The following is a 24911-nucleotide window of genomic DNA, read 5'->3' as shown; positions in this document are numbered from 1 at the left end:
ATTTATAAAAACAATATCATAAAACATTATAAGGTATATGGAATTACACTATTATAAAATTCTTACATAATCTGTGAAATGGTCAACAGTAGTTCAAACTAGAATGTAATACCTTGGAAATCCACTTTAAAACAGCTACAACGAGCAATGTCCACAAAAGCCAAACTGTGGAAAGAGCCGAGATGCCCTTCAGCAGACGAATGGATAAAGGAGAAGTGGTCCATATATACAATGGAATATTACTCAGCCATCAGAAAGGATGGATACCCACCATTTGCATCGACATGAATGGAACTAGATAGGATTATGCTAAGTGAAATAAGCAAGCAGAGAAAGACAATTACATATGGTTTCACTTATATGTGGAATATAAGAAATAGTGCAGAGGACCATAGGGGATGGGAGGGAAAACTGAATGGGAAGAAATCATGGGAGACAAACCATGAGAGACTCTGGACTCCAGGAAACAAACTGAGGGTTACAGAAGGGAAAGGGTTAGGGAATGGGGTAACTGGGTGATGAGTATTAAGGAGGGCATGTTTTGTGATGAGCACTGGGTGTTATATGCAACTAATGAATCACTGAACACTACATCAAAAACTAATGGCATATTGTATGTTGGCTAATTGAACATAATAAAAAATAAATAAAATAAAACAACTACAACAACCAGTAAAAATAGTTATACCTTAACACCATTAATTTTAAAAATACCAGACTGTCCCAAAAGGAGGCAAAAGGAAAAAGAGAGAAAAAAGCAGATAGGACAAAGAAAAAAACTGAGTCCCCAATTTCTGTACTTCAGTGATAAACTAGAAAATCCGAGTAACAAATTTATAGATGGCAGCTGTAAACCCTCCTTAATATTACTTCACTTATGCAATCGATGAACTTCACTGAGGGTCAGCCATGTAAAGAAAACCCACAAGGTATAAAGGCAAAGCAACCCACTGGACAGCATTGATTTTCTGTGTCGGACTACAGCATATTAGAGAAATAGGAGTGAAATGCAGTAATCAAGTCAGGCAGAAAACACCTCTCCATCTACCAGGTTTCTTACCTGCATCTGTGAAACAAAGCCTCTGCACCCCCTCGGTGTGGTATTTACCTGTATCAATATTAGATTGTGCACGAATGTATGCCAGGTGTTCACCGTGCCCACACTGAGATAAAATTTGCAGAAACACTTTGAATATTCCTGAAGAAAGAAGCTTTGTTTCAGCATCTGCCCTGTTGAGAGGGAAGACATGTTTCCTTAACAGTTCTGTATGTTTGTTTTAAGTTCATAATTGGTGAGTTGACTTTGAGATCTCCCAGGGCAGCCCCAGTATCAGATTTACCCTCTAAGATCACCGCGGAGGTTGTATAAAACACTGGTGCCAAGTAAATGGTCACTGAATAGAGTGATCGCGGTTATCAAAGCTGTCTTCCACACATTTACATCTGATCTCTAACAACTCAAGAGCAGGACCTAGGAGGCCCAGGGTTGTGAAGGATCAGCAGGAAGGGGCTAAAAGCAGGGAAACATAAAGCCAAAATACTAGAGGTCTGTATCAACCACAGATGGAAATCTAAAAAGGCAGCAACATAAAAAGTGACAATGGAATTCAGCACATAAAAGCTGACGAAGGTGGCCACCAGCAACAGGACGGTGTGGGCAGCTCTGGTCTCCAGGTGGTGTCTGTGGGAGCTGTTGGGGGTGTGAATATACCGCACTCTCTGGTGGTGCCTGTGCAGGAGCAGCACCATGGAACCACTGGACCAGACCATGAGGCCAATAAACATGGCATCCACAGCAATCCACAGGATGACTGTGTTTGCACTGGGATCCAAGGATGAGCAGAACCACTTCCCTTGGGTGTCAGTACTATTTCCCATGTGCTGTGCATCAGTGATGTTCACGGGAACATAGGTATTCAGGAAGATACTGAACATCCAGCAGATGCAACAGGAAGGATGAATGACCTTGGGGGCTTGTCCTCTGAGCATGGTCCACACCATCCTCCCCGGGATGAGTGTGAGGAACCGATAGGTGCTCAGGATGCAGGTGGAGCACATGGTGGTGTGGCGAGCCACTCTGTGTATATAATATACAAATTTACACCCAAGACTGGACAGGGGCTTCCTCAAAACAAAAGCTGCCTTCATGTAGGGAATCCCGGCAGAGACAAAATCCAAGAGATTGGCTACAGCCATGTGGGTGAGAATCATGTGGGAAGGCCTCTGCTTGTGTCCATGCCAGACTAGAGAGAAGTTACGGAAGAAGAGGGTGACATTGGCCAGAGCCCCAATGCCCATCTGGAAAAACAAGATGGTTTTCAGAGCCTTTTCCCCTGTGGTTCTTCGGGCATTGTTCTGAAAAGACATGGTGAGGGCTGCAGAGTGGCCTGGAGTGAAGAGCAGAGCAGGCTCTGTCAGTGCCTCGAGAGGACTCTTCCTAATTATAGGACCTCATAAAGGGATTCTGAGCCTTTTCTTCTCCTGGAAAGGGAGACAGTCATATTCCACGGGAGACTTGACCTGGAGAACATGCCACAGACACCAATTTCACATTATTACTTTGTACTTCTACTTACTTTTTTAAATTTTATTTTATTTAAATTCAACTAATCAACATGCAGTGTATTATTAGTTTCAGAAGTAGAGGTCAGTGATTCATCAGTTGCGTATAACACCCAGTGCTCATCACATCACGTGCCCTCCTTAATGCCCATCGCCCAGTTACCCCATCCCCCCACCAACCTCCCCTCCTGCAACCCTCGGTTTGTTTCCTGGAGTTAAGAGTCCCTCGTGGTTTGTATTTACTTTTATGTTCTGACTCTTCACCAGAATGTAAACTAACATAAACTTAAGAACCATGCTTGTCTTATGAAAAAATATGATTCATCCTCAAAAAGTGTTAAGTAACATGCACTTAGTAAATAAATAAGTGAAAGGAGGTGGTCACACTGTACCACTCTTCGAATTTATCATTATTCTGTCACCATAATTCATTAACCTAAGATAATGAAGTAGAAAAATGCAAACTCATGTTCAAATGTATGATTATCTAACTCATTAAATTTGCAACAGTCAGCTTTTGAGAATGCTTAATATTATTCATCAAAGTGACTGAATATGATATACCTTCTAAAAAATCAGTAGCCTTCTGATTAAGCAACATGACCCTAAAATGACCTCAGAGTGAACACAATGTGAATTTCATGTCAACTGTTGATCACAGTGGCCAAAACAAAGTTAGTTCCCATATAGTGTTAGAAGTAGTAATAATAGCAGTAGAAACATAATTATGGTACAAAATATTTGTTTCCTTGTTTTGATTACCTATCACTACAATATGAAGTAACTGGTATTACAATGTCAAATGGGAAAAATGGATCAGGTATGTTCCACCAACCTACTTCTGAGACTTGAAAATTAAATATAATTCATCTCACATTTTTTCTCTTTCTCCTTGATGCTTCACACACACACAGAGCAACACTCTCTCTCTCTCTCTCTCTCTCTCTCACACACACACACACACACACTACAAAACAAAGAAAAATGACCCCCCAAATCTCCAGAAGAATACAGAAGCAATTGCATTCTACTGCAGTAGGATTTCAGAAAGGAAAAAAAAAAATAGGGTCATTAAATCCTAATATCATTACACCATAGACTGTTTTTCTCTGTGAATATCTCTCTGTATGTGTATGGGTGTGTCAGTGGACCTTATTTATGTCAGCATTTTGAAGTTATAACCTGAATTCTGCACATCAATTTTCTACACGTATTCATACACAAGTCTAAAATCTGTTAGGTCTGAGAAAATAAGCAGACTCTTCTGTACATGGTTGAGGAGGTCAGCGACTCTGCTCATCCAAAATTTGGCTCAGATTAAGAGATCCCCGTCTTTTTTCCCCTCATTGTCAAGGGCTCTAGGACACAGAGATCTACAGTGACTCTCTCCACTGTGGTCCTACCCAGAGACACTCCCCAACACATGTCCCCAGCCACCAACCCAGCCAGAGCGCAGGCAGGTTTAGTACCTGTCCTCTACAACCTTACTATACAAACCCAGTTCTGAGTTCCTCTCCTGTTGGAGACTACTTGTCTCCTGGTTTTTGCCGTGAGACTGAACATAAGAAAGCACTCACCTGGCTGGTCCTTGCTCCAGAGTTCGGTGCAGGGAAGTGTCAATCAGGATGAGCCACAGTTATAGGGACAGGGTCCCTAGACCTCATCTCCCCACAGAGATGACATTACCATGTCAGCTGTGTCTCAGGAACACTGTCTGCCGGGAGAATCTGGGGCGTCTCTAATGAGAAGCAAATTTTATCCCCATTGCAAGTCTTCACCAGCCTCTTCTGGCAATTAATGGTAATTTTTGGTAATTAATTTAAAGTTCCTGAAAATCTGCTAAACAACAGGCAGAGAGAAGTTTCTATGTTCCCTGTGGAAGAATCTAAGTTCAGAGTCAAAGTTGCCATCTGTGGTGGAATTGAAACTCAGTGTATGGACTTCGGAAAACAAACTGAGGGTTTCAGAAGGGACGGGGGTAGGGGGATGGGGTAGCTGGGTGATGGGTATTAAGGAGGGCACGTGTTGTGATGAGCACTGGGTGTTATACACAACTAATGAATTGTTGAACACTACGTCAAAAACTAACGATGTGCTATATGCTGGCTAACTGAGCATAATAAAAATAATAATAATAATAAATAAAACCATAAATCATCAAAAAAAAAAAAAGAAACTGAATGTTGGGTCAAGGGTTCCAGTTACAGTATTTCCAAATGGGCATTTCCTGTTTCCAGAATCAGGCTGACACCATGATTAGCTCATACTGACCATCTCCATTTGATCTGGAAACTGGTCTCTCCCTTGACTTAAATAACACAATTCCTGTTACTTAGGGCCCCACGTCTTCTACATCTGGAGGATATCCCACTTGAAGTTAGTCTATCTTACCTCAGAACCTGTGAGCATCTCTAATGTCCACGTGACTCCCCAAGAGCTCATGATGTGCTTCCCAAATCACCCAGAGAGCCCTCCTCCCTTGTCCCTCATCAGTCAACCAGACTGTCCTTTATTTTCAGAGTTTGCCCTAGGAAGAAGTATTCCTGGATGTACAGAAAAGATTCAAGGGGAAATAAAAATAGCACAGATAGAGGGATAGCGTCAGAATTATTTAAAATCAAGAGAGGGGCCAAAAGCCAAATAGAAAATTGGGCAAAATAATAAAAAGAAAATTCACAAGATAGATGAGATGACCCTGAATCATATGTATGTTATTTATGGCAAGTCTGTCAATAAGTTATTCTTCAAGATTGGTTTGGATATTCTATATTTTTTGCATTTCCGTATTATTTTTAGAGTAAGCTTGCCAATTTCAACAACAGCAACAACAAAGACAACACAAGTGGGATGGATCGTGACTGGGATTTGTCCGCTCCTTAGATCAACCAGGGACATATATAGGGTCAGGGAGTGTATGGAAAATCTCTGTACCTTCCTCTCACTTTTGTGGTAGATGTAAAACTTCTCTGAAAAATAGTTTGTTGCAAGTTTTCAAAATACTCAACAAAAATTAAGTTCTATATAGGGTCAATAAGGCATGAACAATTTCTTATAGAGGCAACAGAAAACCAGACAAAGTTTAATTAAGACAATGAGGTATTTACGTATATTTGAAAAAGAAAACGTTGGATTAAACTGTGTAACATTTGGAAAAGAGAATACTGAAGTTTTTTAAAAGGCTATTGGAGTGGCATATTCTAAAGGGTAAGTACAGATTTGGAAATGTATTTTTTTATTAGACCATGAAACTGATCAAATGCAAATTTGAACAAACTAAAAATGGAAAGTTTGAGTGGGTGCTAAATGTAGTGATAGCAATAAAATCTAGAATCTATAGATGCATTCTACCATCGCTTCTGAGTCAAAATCGTCAAAGGATTGTGGTTCCTTCAAATCCAAGCTCCTGCTTCCCAAGACACTCACTAAGAAAATAAAGTCATGCTTTCTAAAGTGTTCATCCATTTTAATGTATTCCTCTATCACAAGCTAAGATGGGAATTTTAAAGGTGGGGATGGGGGCTTAGGCACAGATGGCACACCCACAGTCATACCACTAGGACTCTAAAGGGACAGGCCTGAAATCACAGCCCCCACCACCATGAATTACAGTTTACAGGACAGGCTGTGCTGGGAGGAGGATGGCCCACTGTGACCAAGGAGAAGGCTTTGTGAGATTTTTGAGGTGTTCCCCCGTCAGGTGAGCACACCCCCGATCCTGTACTCTTCGTTGACCCAGAGAAGATGGGAAATGGTCAGGTGGGGATTTTTCTCTTCCACAGCAGTGAGCAGCGTCTGAATCTCCTCATCAAAAGGAGATTTGCAAAGGCTGGGAAAATAGAAATAAAGGTTTCTTGACTCTACACATGATTGTTCACCTCTCTACATCCCAGGGCCTACTTCTAAGCCATTCTTCCCGAGAGGTGACTGGCAAGATCGTTTTGAGTGTGCAGAGAAAGCACGTATTTTTCCTCGAGGAGAGGAATGTGGAGCATAGGGATGTGATCCACTCTGTTCCTCCCCAGCATGTCATCCAGGGGCCTGGTGTATGGAGGGCACCCAAATATTCATTCTACGGATGTCAAATGCATACACTTCACATGCAAATGTGACTTTCAGAACAACGCTGACTGCTGCACTTCCAGGAAAGTGCCTCTGGGTCAGAACTGCTCAGCCCTTTATACATCCAGCCACCATGTCTGAGCTGATGTTCCTTCTCTATGGACAATGTGAGCAGGAGGTGGTGTTTACCGTAAGGCAGTGGTTCTTGCCTGGGGCAATTCTGCCCCTCCGGGGACATTTGACAAGATCTGGAGATGTTCGTTTTTTTTATTTCAGGGAATGGATGTTCTAGCTCTTCTGTTTTAATTTTCAATTAATTTATTATTATTTTTTTGAGATATGATTGACATAGAACATTGGATAAGTTTCAGGTATACAACACATTGGTTTGATACATCTCTAAATTGCCAAATGATTGCCAACTTAGCATTAGCTAATACCTCCATCATGTCACATTATTATAGTTTCTTTTTTGTGGTGAGAACAACTGAAATCTTGTCTCTTAGCAACTTTGAAGTTCCCATTTTTGATCATCATGACTGAAGGAAGGTGCTATGGGCATGTAATAATATGCAGGGAGAGGCCAGGGATGCTGCTCAGCATCCCGCAATGCTCAGGACAGTCCCCACAGCAAAGGACTCCCGACCCAAATGTCAGTCATGCCAAGACTGGGAAAACCTACCATGGGCTGATTTGACTCTGAGGGAAAGGACATCCACTCACCGGAGCTGCTGCAGGGCACAGTCTGGGTGGTTCAGGGCCTCACACAGCACAACCACCCCATCATGGTCCAAGCTAATCCAGTGCAGATCCAGGCTCTTCAGTGATCTGCAGACAGTGAGAACCGAGGCCAGGGCCTCACAGCAGGTACTGGTGAGCTGACATATTTCCAGCCTGCAACAGGGAAACACACACCAGAAGGCACACCACTGTGAGATGCCAAATCCCATGCCTCACAGGGCACTTTACAGTCTAGTCTAGTGTTTTTCAACCAAGAACACTGTGTCCCCTGGGGGACATGTGGCAATATCTAGAGACATTTGACACACCTGGGGAGTAAAACTGGCATCTCATGGATAGAGAGAAGCCAGGGATGCAGCTGCATATCGTACAATGAGCAGGACGAGACCCCCTTCCCCACCACAGCAAAGAACCACCCAGTCCCAAATGTCAATAGAGCCAAAGTTGAGCAAGCCCTGGCTTCATGGGATAGCATTTTACTTATCACATCGTTCAGGACACACTTGTTCTTAAACTTGCTTCCTTTATGTACCACCAATCCTTGAGGTTTTCCTATTCTTGAAATAGGTACGCCTTCTCATAAAGGCAATCAGTGGACACTCACCCAAGATTCTCTACTTTACAGTCCGGATGCTTCAGAGCTTCACATAACTGCTCGACACCTGCGTCTTGGATGTCATTGCTCCCTAGTTTCAGGGTCTTTAGCTTTTCATTGCAAACAAGAACGGCAGAGAGGTCCTTACAACAGAGAGAAGTGAGGCAACAATCCACCAACCTGGGGGGAAATACACACCGACAGACACAATCATGAGGTCCCACCTCGCAGAGCTTGGCTTGTTTTCATTTATTCATATGAAGGAAGAAGTACCCAAGTACTTCTGAGATGGTGATGGTGATGGTTCCATGACTTCACGGCCTCCATCTTCCTGCCCAACATGCTGGACTGCAATTCTGCTGCCTGTCTCTGCTCCCCTGGGGGCCTCGGCTCCCGTTCTCACTGATTGCAACATTCCTGCCCAAATATCAGTGGGGTTACCCCTTCACCTCCTCCAAATCTCTATACAAATGTCACCTTTGGTGAGGACCTCCCTGAATATTTTATATAGTCTTATGTCCCTAGTCTGTGCCCTACCTCTGAGCTCTCCACAGTACTTACCACCTGCTAACATATGTGTACATATTTTCATGAGTCTGACATATACATATATGTGTGTATGCGTCTCTGTGAGTCTCAAACAGGAATGATTTTTGTCGCTCCTCCCCGCCCCAGGGGACATCAAATAATGCCTGTAATTTTGGTTTGCCACACTGGGAGAGAGGGTACTATTGACATCTAGTGGTTACGAGCCAGAGATGGTGTTAAACACCCTACAAAGCACAGGACAGCGGCTCCCCACAACAAAGAATGATCAAAGCCAAAATGTCATTAGTGCTAAGATCAAGAAACCATGATATACACACATATACTTGCAACCCACACTCGTGTGTGTATGAGTGTGGGCGTGTGACACTCCATAAAATTGACATCCATGGAAACAGAGATACTGGAGCATTTCATTTACCAATTCATCTTATTTACAGTGCCCAGGAGAAGCCGTGAATGATATCTATGCTATATGCCTTCTGCCATCATTTACTGAGCGCTTGTTTTGGGCAAGCCATTGGTAATAGTACTTTACATATGTTATTCCCTCTGGTCACCTCGATTCTTTGATGTGGGAAACATAATTATCTTCATGTCACACTGGAGGAGAGGTGAGGCACCTCACAATTCACCCAGCTAGCCAGGGCACTTGGGACTCCATTTCTGGTCTTCTGGGGGCCAGAGACCCTACTCCAGAGTAGCATGTCCTACCAAGTCCTGTCAAGCTCTTTGGTCAAGCTCACACATGTCAGTGCCACTGGACACTCCCACAAGTATCAGGCAGGGTCAACGTTCAGCCTTGCTTTCTTTCAGCAGACCCCATGATTTTACCCCTTCCCATTTCCTTCCCAGGATGCTGATATCCAAAAAAAGGAACTCTGTCATTCACGTAAATCATAGCCAGATATACCACAACTGCTCAATATTGCAGTTTGGATGCTTCAGTGCCTCACAAAGAGGTGCCACTCCATTATCTTCCAGGAAATTTGACCCCAGATCAAGAAGGGACAGGAATTTGTTGCACAGAAGGACTTGGGAGATGTAGTCACAGGCCACAGAGGTGAGGCAACAGCACATCAGCCTGTAAAGACATACACACACACTCAACTGGTCAACCCACTCAAGCTCTTCTGGTAATATTTTCATGAAGCCACATCAAAATTTGCAAGTCATTCCTCATATTCCATTGTCATCTGAGAAAAGTAAGAGGATTAGAACATGTAGCAGCTGCAGAAACACAGAAGCAAAAATGTGGAATATGGAATAGGGCTTCTCAAATTCCAGTTCTCAGATTCCAGTTCCAAGTCAGATCGCCATCAGCTGGGTAACATTAGCCAAAGTCATCCCTTCTCCATGACATAGCATACTTATTATTTGGTGGAATGTGCTGGATGACGTCCTACTTAACATGATTTTTCTTTTAAAATGTTATTGAAAAATTAGTTTTGTGGTTCTGAGTTCTTGTATAACCACTGTTGGAAAGTTGGAAAATAGTGGAAGGCATAAGATACAAGTCACAACCTGGTAGCTCACAGCTGAACGTGACCCCTGGATGTAATGAATTTAGGTGACCTTATGTTGAACATCTTTTAAAAAAAATTAGCAGTCAACATTTGAGAACCAAGAGATTTCACATGGAATTCCACACTTCTACCTCCCACAGGCAAGCCAGCTACCTGGAATTCCACGGCAGATGGTCACATGGTGGAAAGGAGCAGAAACTCTCCTGTGGGAGAGGCAGGTGCTTCCTAACTCACCAGCACCCCCACCCAGCCCCTCTCACTCCAGCTGCTTACCTGGGCTTCAGGGGGCCCCTGAGCGTGACCTCCGGCGGGAAAAAAGCATAAGTTCCTGATAAGCAAACACAGCTCACCTGTGATGGGTTTTCCTTCTGGTCTTCTCGTTTTGAGATCAGAAAATGGACACATCATTCATACTTTTTTCAATGAAATAACCATTTTCCAGCATTTTGAAAATTCACTAATACTTTAATGGTTGCATAATATCAGATCCAGTGGCTTCACTACTCTATGCACTCCCTGAATATCTCCACTTGTATTCTTTACAGTTTTTGCCAATTTAAGTTATACTGAATTATTGCCTTGCACCCAAAAAAATTTTTTTGAAGTCCTGAGGCTTACTTTTAGGATTTTTCATTTCGCTTTGACTTATTTGCTAACTTTGAAAAAAACTCAACAAATTAATACTTCGCATCATAGTGTAAACTTGTCCATTTTGCAGAATCCTGGCCAAGTGAAATATATTTCAAAATTTTGTGCATTTGTTGTAAAGGATATCATTTTGTTGAACATTTTTGCTTTTAAAATTACTAGTGACATTCCTGCACGTTCAGTAGTCTTCCATTTAAAAAATTTTTTTATTGAAGTACAATATAGTGATTCAACAATTCCATCCATTACTCAGTGCTCATCATGGTTAGTGTGCTCTTGATCCCCATCACCTATTTCATGATGTCACCCATCCTGCCACCCACCTCCCCTCTGGCAACCCCCAGTGTGTTCTCTGTATTTAGAGTCTGGTTTTTTGTCTCTTTTTTTCCTTCTTTGTTTGTTTACTTTGTTTCTTAAATTCCACGTATTTTTAAGGAATAAAAGATTCAAGTGCAAAAACAAATAAACAAAAAACCTCATTAAGTGATATATCTTGAAGAACTCTTTAGAAAAATACAGCGCATTTTAATTACCAGTCATTGAGTACATGTTAATTCTATTCATTGTGTAATACCAGTCAGTTATTTAATAGCCAAATCTTTCCACCTTCCAATGTGTCATTTCTTTCATACCCTTGAAGATTTTTCATTCTAATCTTCACAGATCAAAGCTTTTCTTTCTTTCTTTCTTTCATAGTTTGGTTTCGATGTTTAATGTTCTGGGAACATATTTTACTGTTGATTTTTCTTATACGGTCTAGAATGTCATCTCAGTGATAGTACTCCTTCCCTCTACTGTCTTAGATGCCACTGTGTGTGCATGTGTGCGATGCATATGTCTATATGCACACATACATGCACACAACAAAGTTGTGTGTCTGGACTACTCATGCATGCCCACGGATTTGGTATTCTTGCACCTATCCCCACTTTAAGGCACAAGAGCAGGGCGCCTGGGTGGCTCAGGTGGTAAAGCGACTGCCTTCGGCTCGGGTCATGATCCTGGAGTCCAGGGATCGAGTCCCACGTCGGGCTCCCTGCTCAGCGGAGAGTTTGCTTCTCCCTCTGACCCTCCCCCTCTCATGCTCTCTCTCTCTCTCATTCTCTCTCTCAAATAAATAAATAAATAAAATCTTTAAGGCACAAGAGCAGTCTGCCTGATTTAACACGAAGTTGCCCATGTGGCCTCACTGGGCAAACATAGAATCCACTCTACCGCTGCCCTAGTCAACCGCCTGAAGCAGAGGATGCAGTTCACTCTGTATGTTTGCAGCAGGAGAGAAATGGCAGCTCTGGAGAATCCCAGTAATAACCTAGAACGTATGAACCCTGTTCCTAAAAGGAATTAGATGAATGCCTTGTCTCAATAGTCTCCAGCACCCAGTATATCAAAGGCATGGGTCCTTCACGATAACCAGGATTTACTGGGCTCTCAAGTAGACGAGATGCACCTAAGGGCAGGTCTCGCACTCCTGAACTCAACCTCATGGCACCTCTATACAGGAGGTGTTTGAGTTGGCTATTTTTCTGACAGGGCAACAAAGGCAGGGAGAGTCAGGTCTGACTACAGAGTCTGTGTTCTACAGGCTCCCTCAGTGAGCATTTGGTCACCTTGACTATCAAGGGGTGCATGTGCACACTTTCACAGTCTCCCCAGAGCCCACTTGCCCAGACAGACTTACAACAGTGTCTCCAGCACACAATCTGGGTTCTTCAGGGCATCACACAGTATCAGCATGCCTTCGTTCCTCAGGGGGTTTTCTACCAGGGAGAGAAGCTTCAGCTTCTTATTGCAGACAAGGACAGAGGCAATGTCGTCACAAGCTTCTGTTGTGACGTCACACATTCCCAATCTGCACGTGAGACATATGTGGGGCATGACCACAGGCTTCGAGTTGCTCATGCAAAATTGGCCATGAACCACATCCCAGCCTCTAGTCTCACACCAGCAGATCCGCCATCTACATTCCAGATTTTAAAAGCACAAGTGTAATTACATGACTTTATTTATTAATCCCTTATTGCTTTCCACCAAAGCTAGGGGAAAAATCTGAGCCAGTGGTTTCCAACAGGGAAAGATTTTTCACCTCAAGGGGACATTTGTCAGTGTCTGGAGATATTGTTGTTTGTCACAATAGGGAGAGGGGTGCTATTGGCATCTAGTAGAGGGAGACCAGAGATGCTACTCAACATCCTACATTGTTGTGGACAGCCCCCAACAGCAAAGAATGATCTGAAGCTCAAAAAGCCTGATTATCTGATTGTTTGTCAATAGTTCTGCGGCTGTAAAACCCTGGTCTGAGCCTTAATGCAGTTTAAGCGAATATCTCATAGGGGCTCCTGGCTGGCTAGTTGGTGGAGAGTGTGACTCTTGATCTCAGGGTTGTGAGTCCAAGCCCCACACTGGGTGTAGAGATGACTTAAAAATAAAAAATCTGGAATCAATTCAATTTACAATAGCACCAAAAAACCATAAGATACCTAGGAATAAACCTGACCAAAGAGGTAAAGGATCTATATTTAGAAACTACAGAACACTTATAAAAGAAATGGGGGAAGACACAAAGTTGGAAAAACATTCCATGCTCATGGATTGGAAGAATAAACATTGTTAAAATGTCTATGCTTCCCAGAACAATCTACTTTCAATGCAATCCCTATGAAAATACCATTAACATTTTTCACAGAGCTGGAACAAACAATCCTAAAATTTGTATGGAACCAGAAAAGACCCCGAATCGCCAGGGGAATGTTATATGTGCTGCCGAAGCGAGCACCCGCCAGGGGAATGTTGAAAAAGAAAACCGAAGCTGGGGGCATCACAATGCCTGACTTCAAGCTATATGACAAAGCTGTGATCACAAAACATCATTGTGTTTTGGCAGAAGACACAAAAACAGACCCATAGATCAATGAAACAGAATAGAGACCCCAGAAATGGACCCTCAACTCTATGGTCAACTAATCTTTGACAAAACAGGAAAGAATATCCAATGGGAAAAAGACAGTCTCTTCAATATATGGTGCTGGGGAAATTGGACAGCTGTTTACAGAAGAATGAAACTGGACCATTCTCTTACACCATACAAAAAGATAAACTCAAAATGGATGAAAGACCTCAATGTGAGACAGGAATCCATCAAAATCCCAGAGGAAAACATAGGCAGTAACCTTTCCAACATTGGCCACAGCAACTTCAAGACATATCTCTAAAGGCAAGGGAAACAAAAGCAAAAATGAATTTTTGGGACTTTGTCAAGATAAAAAGCTTCTGCACAGCAAAGGAAACAGTCAACAAAATTAAGAGGCAACCCATTGAATGGGAGAAGATATTTGCAAATGACATTTCAGACAAAGGGCTGGTATCCAAGTTATATAAAGAACTTCTCAAACTCAACACCCAAAAAACAAATAATAAAGTCAAAAAATGGGCAGAAGACATGAAAAGACACTTCTCTGAAGAAGACATACAAATGGCTAACAGACACATGAAAAAATGTTCATCATCATTAGCCATCAGGGAAATTCAAATCAAAACCACATTGCGATACCACCTTACACCAGTTAGAATGGCAAAAACAGACAGGGAAAGAAACAACAGATGTTGGAGAGGTTGTGGAGAAAGGGGAACGCTCTTACACTGTTGGTGGGAATGCAAGTTGGTACGGCCACTTTGGAAAACAGTGTGGAGGTTCCTCAAAAATTTGAAAATAGAGCAACCCTATGACCCAGCAATTGCACTCCTGGGTATTTACCCCAAAGACACAGATGTAGTGGAAAGAAGGGCCATATGTACCCCAATGTTCATAGCAGCAATGTCCGCAATAGCCAAACTGGAAAGAGCCGAGATGCCCTTCAACAGATGAATGGATAAAGAAGACGTGGTCCATGTATACAATGGAATATTACTCAGCCATCAGAAAGGATGAATACCCAACTTTTGCATCAACATGGATGGGACTGGAGGAGATGATGCTAAGTGAAATAAGTCAAGCAGAGAAAGTTAATCATCATATGGTTTCACTTATTTGTGGAACATAAGGAATAGCAAGGAGGACATTAGGAGAAGGAAGGGAAAAATGAAGGGGGGGATATCGGAGGGAGAGATGAACCATGAGAGACTATGGACTCTGGAGAACAATCTGAGGGCTCTAGAGGGGAGGGGGGTGGGGGGATGGGTTAGCCCGGTGATGGGTATTAAGGAGGGCACGTACTGCATGGAGCACTGGGTGTTATATGAAAACAATGGATCGTGGATCACTACATCAAAAACTAATGATGTATTGTATGGTGACTAACATAACATAATAAAATGAAGAAAAAAAAAGAACTTCTCAAACTCAACACCCAAAAAACAAAGAATCCAATCAAGGGATGGGCAGAAGACATGAACAGACACTTCTCCAAAGAAGATATACAAATGGCTAACAGACACATGAAAAAATGCTTAACATCACTTGCAGTCAGGGAAATTCAAATCAAAACCACAATGAGATACCACATTACACCAGTTAGAATGGCTAAAATTAACAAGACAGGGAACAACAAATGTTGGCAAGGATGTGGAGAAAGGGGAACCCTCTTACGCTGTTGGTGGGAATGCAAGCTGGTACAGCCACTCTGGAAAGCACTATGGTGGTTTCTCAAGATGTTAAAAATAGAGCTACCCTATGACCCAGCAATTGTACTACTGGGTATTTACCCCAAAGATACAGATGTAATAACAGGAGGGGCACATGCACCCTGCTATTCATAGCAGCAACGTCCACAATAACCAAACTGTGGAAGGAGCCAAGATGCCCTTCAACAGATGAATGGATAAAGAAGATGTGGTCCATATATACAATGGAATATTACTCAGCCATCAGAAAGGATGAACACCTACCATTTGCATCAACATGGATGGAACTGGAGGGGATGATGCTAAGTGAAATAAGTCAAGCAGAGAGAGACAATTATCATATGGTTTCACTCAGATGTGGAACATAAGCAGTAACATGGAGGAGTAAAGGGGAAGGGAGGGAAAAATGAAGTGGGGGAGAATCAGAGAGGGAGACAAACCATGAGAGTCTCTGGACCCTGGGAAACAAACTGAGAGCTGTGGAAAGGGAGGTGGGTGGGGGGATGGGGTAACTGGGTGATGGGTGTTGAGGGGGGCATGTGTTGTGATGAACACTGGGTGTTATACGCAATTAATGAATCATTAAACACTACATCAAAAACAAATGATGTATGGGGCGCCTGGGTGGCTCAGTCGCTAAGTGTCTGCCTTTGGCTCAGGTCATGGTCCCAGGGTCCTGGGGTCGAGCCCCGCATAGGGCTCCCTGCTCTGCGGGAAGCCTGCTTCTCCCTCTCCCACTCCCCCTGCTTGTGTCCCCTCTCTTGCTGTGTCTCTGTCAAGTAAATAAATAAAATCTTTTTTAAAAAATGATGTACTATACAGTGGCTAACTGAACATAATAAAATAAATAAATAAATAATAAAAATAAAAAATCTTTAAAAAAACACCAGAGCATCTTGGAGGCTAGAGCAGGTTTCCCAATCTCAGCACTACTGACATGTTGAACTGGAAAATTCTTTGATGTGGGAGCCATCCTGTGTGTTGTGGGATGTTGAGCAGCATCCCTGGCCTCCACCCACTAGATAAGCCTGTAACATCCTCCCAAGGCAATGATGACCATCAAAAATGTCTCCGGACACTGACGTTCCCTGAGGGAAAAAACTGCCCTCTGTTGAGAACTAATGATCTGAGAAGAACCTGATTTGGGGCACCTCTCACCCCCAAAACAAAACTGAAGTCAAGCATACAGATGGTCTGTTCCAAAGAGGCAAAGTTTCCAGCAATAAACATCTACACTGACCCCTGGTTTTCTAGATCTGTTGCCCAGTTCTTATGGTAAAGTAGAATATTAAAACCTTATGCAAACGACATAATACGAAATAGAGCAAAATACTAGGGAATTCTGTAAGTTCCCCCTGAGTAGAGAGAGCTAGAGTAGAGAAAACAAATGTCATGATATGGAAACAGCTCAGATGAGGAACAGGATCTATAGAAAGCTTGTGTGTTCGAACAACTCTTATGCATGGCATGTGCCTCTGTCTCCTGAAGAATCTTGACTGAGTTACAATTAACAAAGTGTATATGAATCCATTAATTATATTTGCAACTGTTATAGCAAAGGAGAAATGCTGAACTAGGAGAGAGAAGAGCATATTCTCCAGGTGGGTTTAATGATTTGGTTTTGTTGATTGCTACCTCTACGACTTCCCCCTTTTGCTTTCTGCTGAAATATGGATTGAGGCTGCCTAGAAACCACCCAACCATGGGAGGAGCATCCCAGATAATTTTCAAGAGGAAGAAATGATTTGGGGCAAATGGCTTCCCTTCTGACCTCCATGTAGTCACCTACCAGATTCACAAGAGCACACTTGTGATCATTAATATGATTTCTCATTTTAAGATGAGTATGAATATCTTCAGGGGGGAAAAATGGAGTTCTGGTTTTGGCATGGTTGACGTTGAGGGTAGAACCAAGAAGAGGCAGGTCAGGTGTCCACAGGAAGTGAGGAAGAAGAAAAAGAAGAAAAAGAAAGGAAAGCTGGAACAAACTTTCTGAGAGGTCTGGAGATGCTGAGGTGAAAAGTTTTCAATGTAGGAGACAAATGTTGATGGGGGAAGGAAATGGGCATATTCAAACTGTGAATTCCGTGCTGGACAAGAAGCATCCCCACGCACGGACAACCTGAGACTTACGTCAGCTCTTCTATGCTGCACACTGGGTGTTTCAGCATCTCACACAGCTGCCTGACATCCGTGTGGGAGAGGCTTGTGCCATGCAGGTTCAGGTATTTCAGATGAGGGTTGTGAAGAATGGCCTTATGCAAGTAGGGGCCACTTCCAAGGTGAGAAGCAAAATTATATCTACAAAAGTTGGGGAAAAGGTGGACTCACACCATGGAGTCCAAGCACAAAGTAAGAACCACCCAACCTCTCCTGCCTGCCACACTTAGGTTCACAACACCGTTAGACACCTGGTTACTCCCACCTATATATTCTCTCTCTCTGGGATTTTCAGACAATGGACAAGTGCAGAAACCCAGCCGCTGGGTCCTCTCCTGTCTCTCCTAGTCCTTGCACATCTGCATACCACCACACACACTAACAGGGAGGCGAGCCAGACTGATCCCATATTAAATCCTAAGCACCATCAGGATGAGGACACTATGCTTATGTCTCTTTGCGTCTGCAGGTCTAGCATGGAGCCTAACATAAAAGGGAGATGCAGTATTTGAATTCATGCATGAGACTGCACTCCCCAAAAAAAGGATCCATTTGTTTAAAAACTATGTTTTTTTTTCCCTAAAGGACACAATAATAATAACAACAGAAGACCATCTCTGCCATTGTTGAAGAACCAGTTTCCAGGGTTATAGAAAACTGGACTCTAATTTTTGCTTTTCTCCTGGATAATTTTGCAAGGTTGGGCAAATACAGATTAACTTCTTAGTTTCTTCATGAAACAAATAGTATCATGATGGTTACAAAATTAAAATTTATGGGCGCCTGGGTGGCTCAGTCGGTTAAGCATCTGCCTTGGGCTCAGGTCATGATTCTGGAGTCCTGGGATCGAGCCCTGCAGCGGGCTCCCTGCAGCCGGAAATCTGCTTCTCCCCCGGCTCATGCTCTCTCCCCAGATCGTTCTCTCTCTCTCTCTCTCTCTCTCTCTCTCTCTCTCTCAAATAAACAAATAAAATCTTAAAAAAAAAATACAATACCATTGACCATATTCCCCATGTTGCTTCCCTTATTCCTTTGACTTCACTAGAAACCTGTATAATGAGCTTGCTAATCTTTTTTTTAAAGATTTTATTTATTCAAGAGTGAGTGAGAGAGAGAACACAAGCAGGGGGAGTGGCAGGCAGAGGGAGAAGCAGGCTCCCCCCTGAGCAGGCAGCGCAACATGGGACTTGATCCCAGGACCCCGGAGAACATGACGTGAGCTGAAGGCAGATGCTTAACCAACTGAGCCACCCAGGCGCCCTAGCTTGCTCATCTTTCTTTAAAGTTTTAGGTCCAAACCCTATAAAAATCTAAGTTTATCTTGATGACATTAAGACAAATGGTTTCAAGTTTTCACCTCCTTTCTAGGGCAGAAGTAAGCAATTCTGATAGTTTTCCTGAACTTAAACACAACTCCCAAAAGCTATTTACTTTAGTAATCATTTGTCAGTTCTACAATTGAAAGGGTCCCAGTAAGTGCCAGGAAAATTAAGTTAAACAAACTCCACACAGGGATCCATTACCATTGAAATTGGTAAACTAGGAGGGATAAAGAAGAATCTGAAATACTACCAAAGGATTTTTTTTTTAAGAAATGACCTACAGCTGAACAAGAATGAAAATGGTATCAATCTCTGTATCTGCAAGTAAAATGAGTCAGGCAGAGAAAGACAAATACTGTGTGTTTCCACTTTTATGTGGAATCTAAAAACTAACTCCTAGATACAGAGAACAGATTGGTGGTTGTCAGAGGGGTGAAGGGGGTCAAAACATATGAACGTCCAGTTATAAGATAAATAAGTCCTGGGAATATAACGTACAGCATGGTGACTACAGTTGATAATACTGTCATGTATATTTGAAAGCGGCAAGAGAGTAGATCTTCAAATTCTCTTAAAGTTTTTTTTTTAAGATTTTATTTATTTGACAAAGAGAGACACAACGAGAGAGGGAACACAAGCAGGGGGAGTGGGAGAGGGAGAAGCAGGCTTCCCGCCGAGCAGGGAGCCTGATGTGGGGCTCGATCCCAGGACCCTGGGATCATGACCTGAGCCGAAGGCAGACGCTTAGCGACTGAGCCACCCAGGCGTCCCCAAGTTTTTTTTTTTTTAAGATTTTATTTATTTATCTGAGAGAGAGAACACGCGAGCGAGCATAAGCCGGGTGAGGGTTAGAGGGAGAAGCAGGCTCTCTGTTGAGCAGGGAGCCCGATGCAGGCCTCAATCCCAGGACTCCAGGATCATAACCTGAGCCAAAGGCAGAGGCTTAACCGTCTGAGCCACCCAGGCACCTCTCTTAAAGTTCTAAAGAAAAAAAATGTGTCACTCTGTGAAGTGAAGCACCAGATCACTTCACAATGTATACATTTATCAAATCATCATGTCATACACCTAAAACTAGTATGGTATTATATGTAAATTATACCTCCATAAAACTAGGGAGAAAATCTCTACTCTACAAAGCTGGATTTGAGAAATAAACCAATAGACTCAAAGAAATAAGGAAAAAACATCTCCAATATTCAATGTGCATTCTCATCATTAAAGGGTACCATTAAAAGGGAGAGGATGTTAGCCTCAAATTTACTCCAAGTTTGGACTCATAGAGTCTCTTGGAAAAGCCACTGGACACAATGACGTAGAGAGAACAATGAACTCAGCTGGACAGAACAAGACACAGAAGCATGAATAAGCTAAGAAATCAGTGAAGTGGTCCAAAGTAGCCACACACTCTTCAGTAACAATTTGGTGTTTTGTGATACCTACATGAGAGGTAACATTGCTGTAAGATGGGAGGTGGGTAAGTAACAGAAGAAAGGCCCACACTCTAAAGGCATTCCCGGAGAAAGATACAGATACTTATCGACACAAGATCTTCTGCTTTAAAGGATGATCCTTAAACTATGCAACCACCACAAACTACCCATGCCCTCTCTTCATCCAGCAAATCCTGACCTTCCAACCGTGGGCCAAGGTGTGTGGAGGGTATAGCTGTGAATGGGATGGTCCAGGACCAGACACTCACAGAACTTGGCATCCCATACTCAAGAGAGATGCAAGACAAAGGGGAAGACACAATTTCATGACAAGAGCCACAGGATGCAGTTATGGAGTGACTGGGGTGGGGGCTGCTCAGTCTGGGGGAGTGGAAGTCAGAGAAAGCATTTGGAAGCCCTTGCCAAGTGAAAGTCTAGAGAAAGACTGTCCAGAAATGAGGAGAGCCAGAACAAAGTTTCCAAAGCAGAAATGAGCTTGGTCAAGGGCTTGAAAGAGAGTTACTGTCCTCGGGCCACAGCCTGATGTGGAGAATAAATGAGGGAGAAGGAAGGGATCAGACCATATAGCCATGCTCTTCTCTTCACGCCCAGTGGAAATTTTTTTCCTAGTTATGGGAAATCAGGGAAAGGATTGTAAGGTATATGTTATTTTTTAAGATTGCTCTGGCTTGTATATGGAAGAAAGAAAACACACATTGATGGAAGACAAAACAGGATCCAAGATACTGAGGCAGAGGTGATTGGAGTGACCATCCCAGGTGAGTGGTGTTGGTTTCTGGAGGTCAGGTGGCAGCTGCAGAGACTCAGAGAAAGGGATGGATTCCCTGGCTCCCAGAGGGGTTATGGCCCAAGGAATCACAGACAGATTGGTCCGTTCCCAAATACAATTACCTCCCACATTCCTCAAACCCCATGCCTGGACAGAGATTGGATTTGAAGTTCAGGGAATGAGCCAGGCTCCCCATTCTTTACTCATCCTAGCAATTACACTGTTTTTGTGTTTTTTTAAGATTTCTAGTTATTTATTTGAGAGAGAGAGAGAGCACAAGCAGAGGGGAGGGGCAGAGGAAGCCCGATGCGGGGCTCAATCCCAGGACCCTGTGACCAGAACCTAAGCCAAAGGCAGACACTTAACAGACTGAGCCACCCAGGCTTCTCTCAATTACACTGTTTTAAAATCACATGTACAGGAGAAGAAAGAGAAGGAATACTATTTCTTGATTCCAAGACATATGGCTAGATATTTCGGAGGACAAATGTCCGAACTCATCATCTCTATCTTGTTTGACCACTTAAAAATGAATCCAGTGATATTAAAGCTAAAGCTAAAGAACTTGGGGTGTCTGGGTGGCTCAGTCGTTAAGCATCTGCCTTCGGCTCAGGTCATGATCCCAGGGTCCTGGGATCGAGCCCCACATCAGGCTCCCTGCTCGATGGGAAGCCTCCTCCTCCCTCTCCCACTCCCCCTGCTTGTGTTCCCTCTCTCTCTGTGTCTCTGTCAAATAAATAAAATCTTTAAAATAAATAAATAAATAAATAAAGCTAAAGAACTTTAGGTATAATACCAATGACTGGTTTCCATGTACACTGTGAAGAGAAACTCTCTTCCTCATTTTGCAACCTGAGGGAAGACATGCACAATTTAATTCATGCCTTCACCCGGATGTCTCAAATTACTCATCTCCTTCATGTGGTCATCACATTGACCGCATCTAAATTCACCAATAAAATTCATTCATTCATTCATTCATTCACCGACAGACCGCTCACTTTCGAGCCCACTCACAACCTCTCCCTTGCTATACTATTCCTCATATCTGGCACTAAAATCCATATGCTAAAAGCCCATTTATGAGCACACCAGTCCCCTACTTTATTTTTTTTAAAGATTTTATTTATTTATTTGAGAGAGAGAGAATGAGAGATAGAGAGCACGAGAGGGAAGAGGGTCAGAAGGAGAAGCAGACTCCCCGCTGAGCAGGGAGCCTGATGCGGGACTCGATCCCGGGACTCCAGGATCATGACCTGAGCCGAAGGCAGTCGCTTAACCAACTGAGCCACCCAGGCGCCCTCCCCTACTTTATCTTTAACACATTTCCCAGAAGAAAACAAAAGTTCAATGACCCACATTTTACTCTGTGTGGGGTCTTTATCAGTTCATTTCTCAGTCAGTTTCCTTATCTGAAATAAAGAACCCATTTTCATAATACAGGGATCCATTCATTCACTCAACAGATATTTAATGAGCCCCTACCAAGTTCTGTGTTTTGCTAGCTGGTGGAGATGAGAGGACAAAGAGGTATCACCTCTCCCACCATGGTGGTGTACTCAACACAGAAACACTGTCCCCAAACCTTCCCTGGCTTCAGTGACCTGCTAGGACCCAAAAGACTTGGCATATAGTTGCGCTCATGGCTATGACTGATTACAGTGCAAAGACAGAAAGCAAAATCAGCAAAGGAAAAAGGCACAAGGGCAAAATCCAGAGGAAACTAGGTGCAAGCTTCCAAGGGTCTTTGCCAATGGAGTCGCCATTGGACGTGCTAAATTCCCCCAGCAACACACCGTGACAATGCACGTGAAAAGTCATCTACCAGGGATGCTTTTTGGAGACTCAGCACCCAGGGTGTTTATCAGGATGGTCACAGAGGCACCCACTGCCCAGCATGAGACAAAATCTCAGACTCACAGAAGGAAAGCAAGTCTTCAGCATAAACCACATTGTTTACACAGTATGGGAACAGCGAGCCTTTCTTATCAATTAGGGTGGTGGGAATTCTCCCCAAAACCCAAGTTCCAACATGCCAGCCAAAGGCCAACCTAGCAAGCAGTCCTTTCTAAGGACAACAGCCTCAGACCTACTATATTAGCTCTTCTGCACAAAGACAGCAACCAATAATTAGATGTGTGATAACTATGACCAAAAAAAAGACATATAAAAAGTGCTTTGGGAGCATAGAAAATCTTCCATGAAGAAGTGAGCTTTGGGGCACCTGAGTGGCCCAGTAGGTTAAGTGGCCAACTCTTGATTTCGGCTCAGGTCATAATCCCAGGGTCCTGGGATCGAGCCCCACTTTTGGGCTCCCTGCTCAGCAGGGAGTCTGCTAGAGATTCTCCCTCCCTCAGCCCCTCCCCCCACTCTCTCAAATAAGGAAATAAATCTTTAAAAAAAAGAAGTGAGCATTGAGCTGAAGGAGGAGTTACATTTAAGCTGAAAGAGATAAACTTCTGGGGGTGAAGAGAAGAGCATGACCCAGGCAAACCCAGATATCCAAAGTACCAGGGAGTAGCTGTGTGCTCCTCTGGGCTTCTGTGTGTGATCTGTATTAAGGTGACAGTGAGACCGTTTGAGGATTAAAAGGAAACAATACAGATAAGGAATGTGCCTAAAGCGGCCGCCTCTGTGCTAAAGAGCTGTTTTATAAATGCTGCCTTGTCTCTATGTCTATTCTTATTATTTTTCTCCTTCATGAACTTAGGGCTATTTTCCCATTGGTCCCTTCGTTACCTGGGAAACATCTATTCACCCATCAACATCCCAGCAAGTGTCACCAAATTCTCTCTGTGGCTCTGCAACCACTACATTTAAAACATCTGTTAGAGTCGGGCACCTGAGTGGCTCAGTCGTTAAGCATCTGCCTTCGGCTCAGGTCATGGTCCCAGGGTCCTGGGATCGAGCCCCGCATCGGGCTCCCTACTCCACGGGAAGCCTGCTTCTCCCTCTCCCACTCCCCCTGCTTGTGTTCCCTCTCTCGGGGTGTCTCTCTGTCAAATAAATAAATAAAATCTTTAAATAAATAAATAAATAAAACATCTGTTAGAGGAAGACCCCAAATGTACCCCCAAACCAAAACACACATGGTCATGTAATCCAAACGTAAGACTGATGTCCCTGAAATGCATACTCTGCTTTAAAAACTTACACTTTCTTCGTGTCAACGTGAACTTGTAGCTTTCTACTAACAGTCTACATGCAAGCGAGCTGGCGCCCTGAGAAGGGGAGTGCTCTCTGGCGCAGAAAACCAAGCACTTCCCCATTAGTGCTTAGAAACTGACCTGTGGTGACTGGGGACTGAGCGCCTTGACCATGTTTGGTTCTGAAGTCCCCCCCATTTGCCAACAGTTTGCTTCTTGCTCAATAAAACATTGGTATCAGGGAAAGTGTTCCACAACTTTTCTTGAGACAGTGGATTGTAGCTCTGTGCTTACACATTGGCCTTTCCAAAAAAGCCAGAGTAGAAAGAATGAAACTCAGTTACTTAAAGAACGGTTAACATCCGACTTACATGAACTTTTGGAGTTTACAAACAGGCTGAGCCAGAGCCTTACAGAGAATCGCCAGGGAGGCTTCACTGAAATTACAGTTGTCCAAATCTAACGCCTGGAAGTTCTTGGTGGTGGTGAACACAGAGCAAAGGTCTCGCCAGAAGGAGAGCTTCTTACTGAGAGTACGGGGAGAACGAAGACTGTGACTCTCCAGTGGCTCAAAGCAGCTCAACACGTTCACAAAACAAGCAGGACGCCATTTTCAGGGCCCCTCAAAGCTGACCCATGGACACCTGTGCCTGAACGAGGAGAGGGCAGTCAGGTACACTGAGTCAATATGGCCTAGTGGTTAAGGAAATGGGCCCTGATGCCAGAGCAATTGGGATCAAACCCCATCTGAACCACTTACTAG

The 24911-nt window shown here is 43.3% G+C and overlaps 2 protein-coding genes across 2 annotated transcripts in view; both read right to left on the bottom strand.

Annotated features, from left to right (window-relative positions):
* Positions 1–1458: 1458 nt before the first annotated feature.
* Positions 1459–2367, bottom strand: LOC112806435 (vomeronasal type-1 receptor 4-like). The gene has a single exon (XM_025848721.1). The coding sequence runs from the start codon at positions 2365–2367 to the stop codon at positions 1459–1461; it is 909 nt and encodes a 302-aa protein (XP_025704506.1).
* Positions 2368–6255: 3888 nt separating this feature from the next.
* NLRP9 (NLR family pyrin domain containing 9) overlaps positions 6256–24911 on the bottom strand; it is a 34737-nt gene continuing 16081 nt past the window's right edge. The window contains 7 exon segments of the mRNA XM_025849106.2: positions 6256–6388; positions 7345–7515; positions 7967–8137; positions 9417–9587; positions 12359–12529; positions 17431–17598; positions 24520–24675. Of these exon segments, the coding sequence (XP_025704891.2) occupies positions 6256–6388; positions 7345–7515; positions 7967–8137; positions 9417–9587; positions 12359–12529; positions 17431–17598; positions 24520–24675 (1141 nt within the window).

Source organism: Callorhinus ursinus, unplaced genomic scaffold (assembly GCF_003265705.2).
Source record: "Callorhinus ursinus isolate GAN/ISIS: 27379988/994484 unplaced genomic scaffold, GSC_fseal_2.0 scaffold106, whole genome shotgun sequence".
NCBI lineage: Eukaryota > Metazoa > Chordata > Mammalia > Carnivora > Otariidae > Callorhinus > Callorhinus ursinus.
This window is presented reverse-complemented; position numbering and strand designations above follow the sequence as displayed.

Bases quoted from the DNA above. Each gene is read 5' to 3' on its own strand.
- LOC112806435 (XM_025848721.1), bottom strand. From the start codon at position 2,367: ATGTCTTTTCAGAACAATGCCCGAAGAACCACAGGGGAAAAGGCTCTG.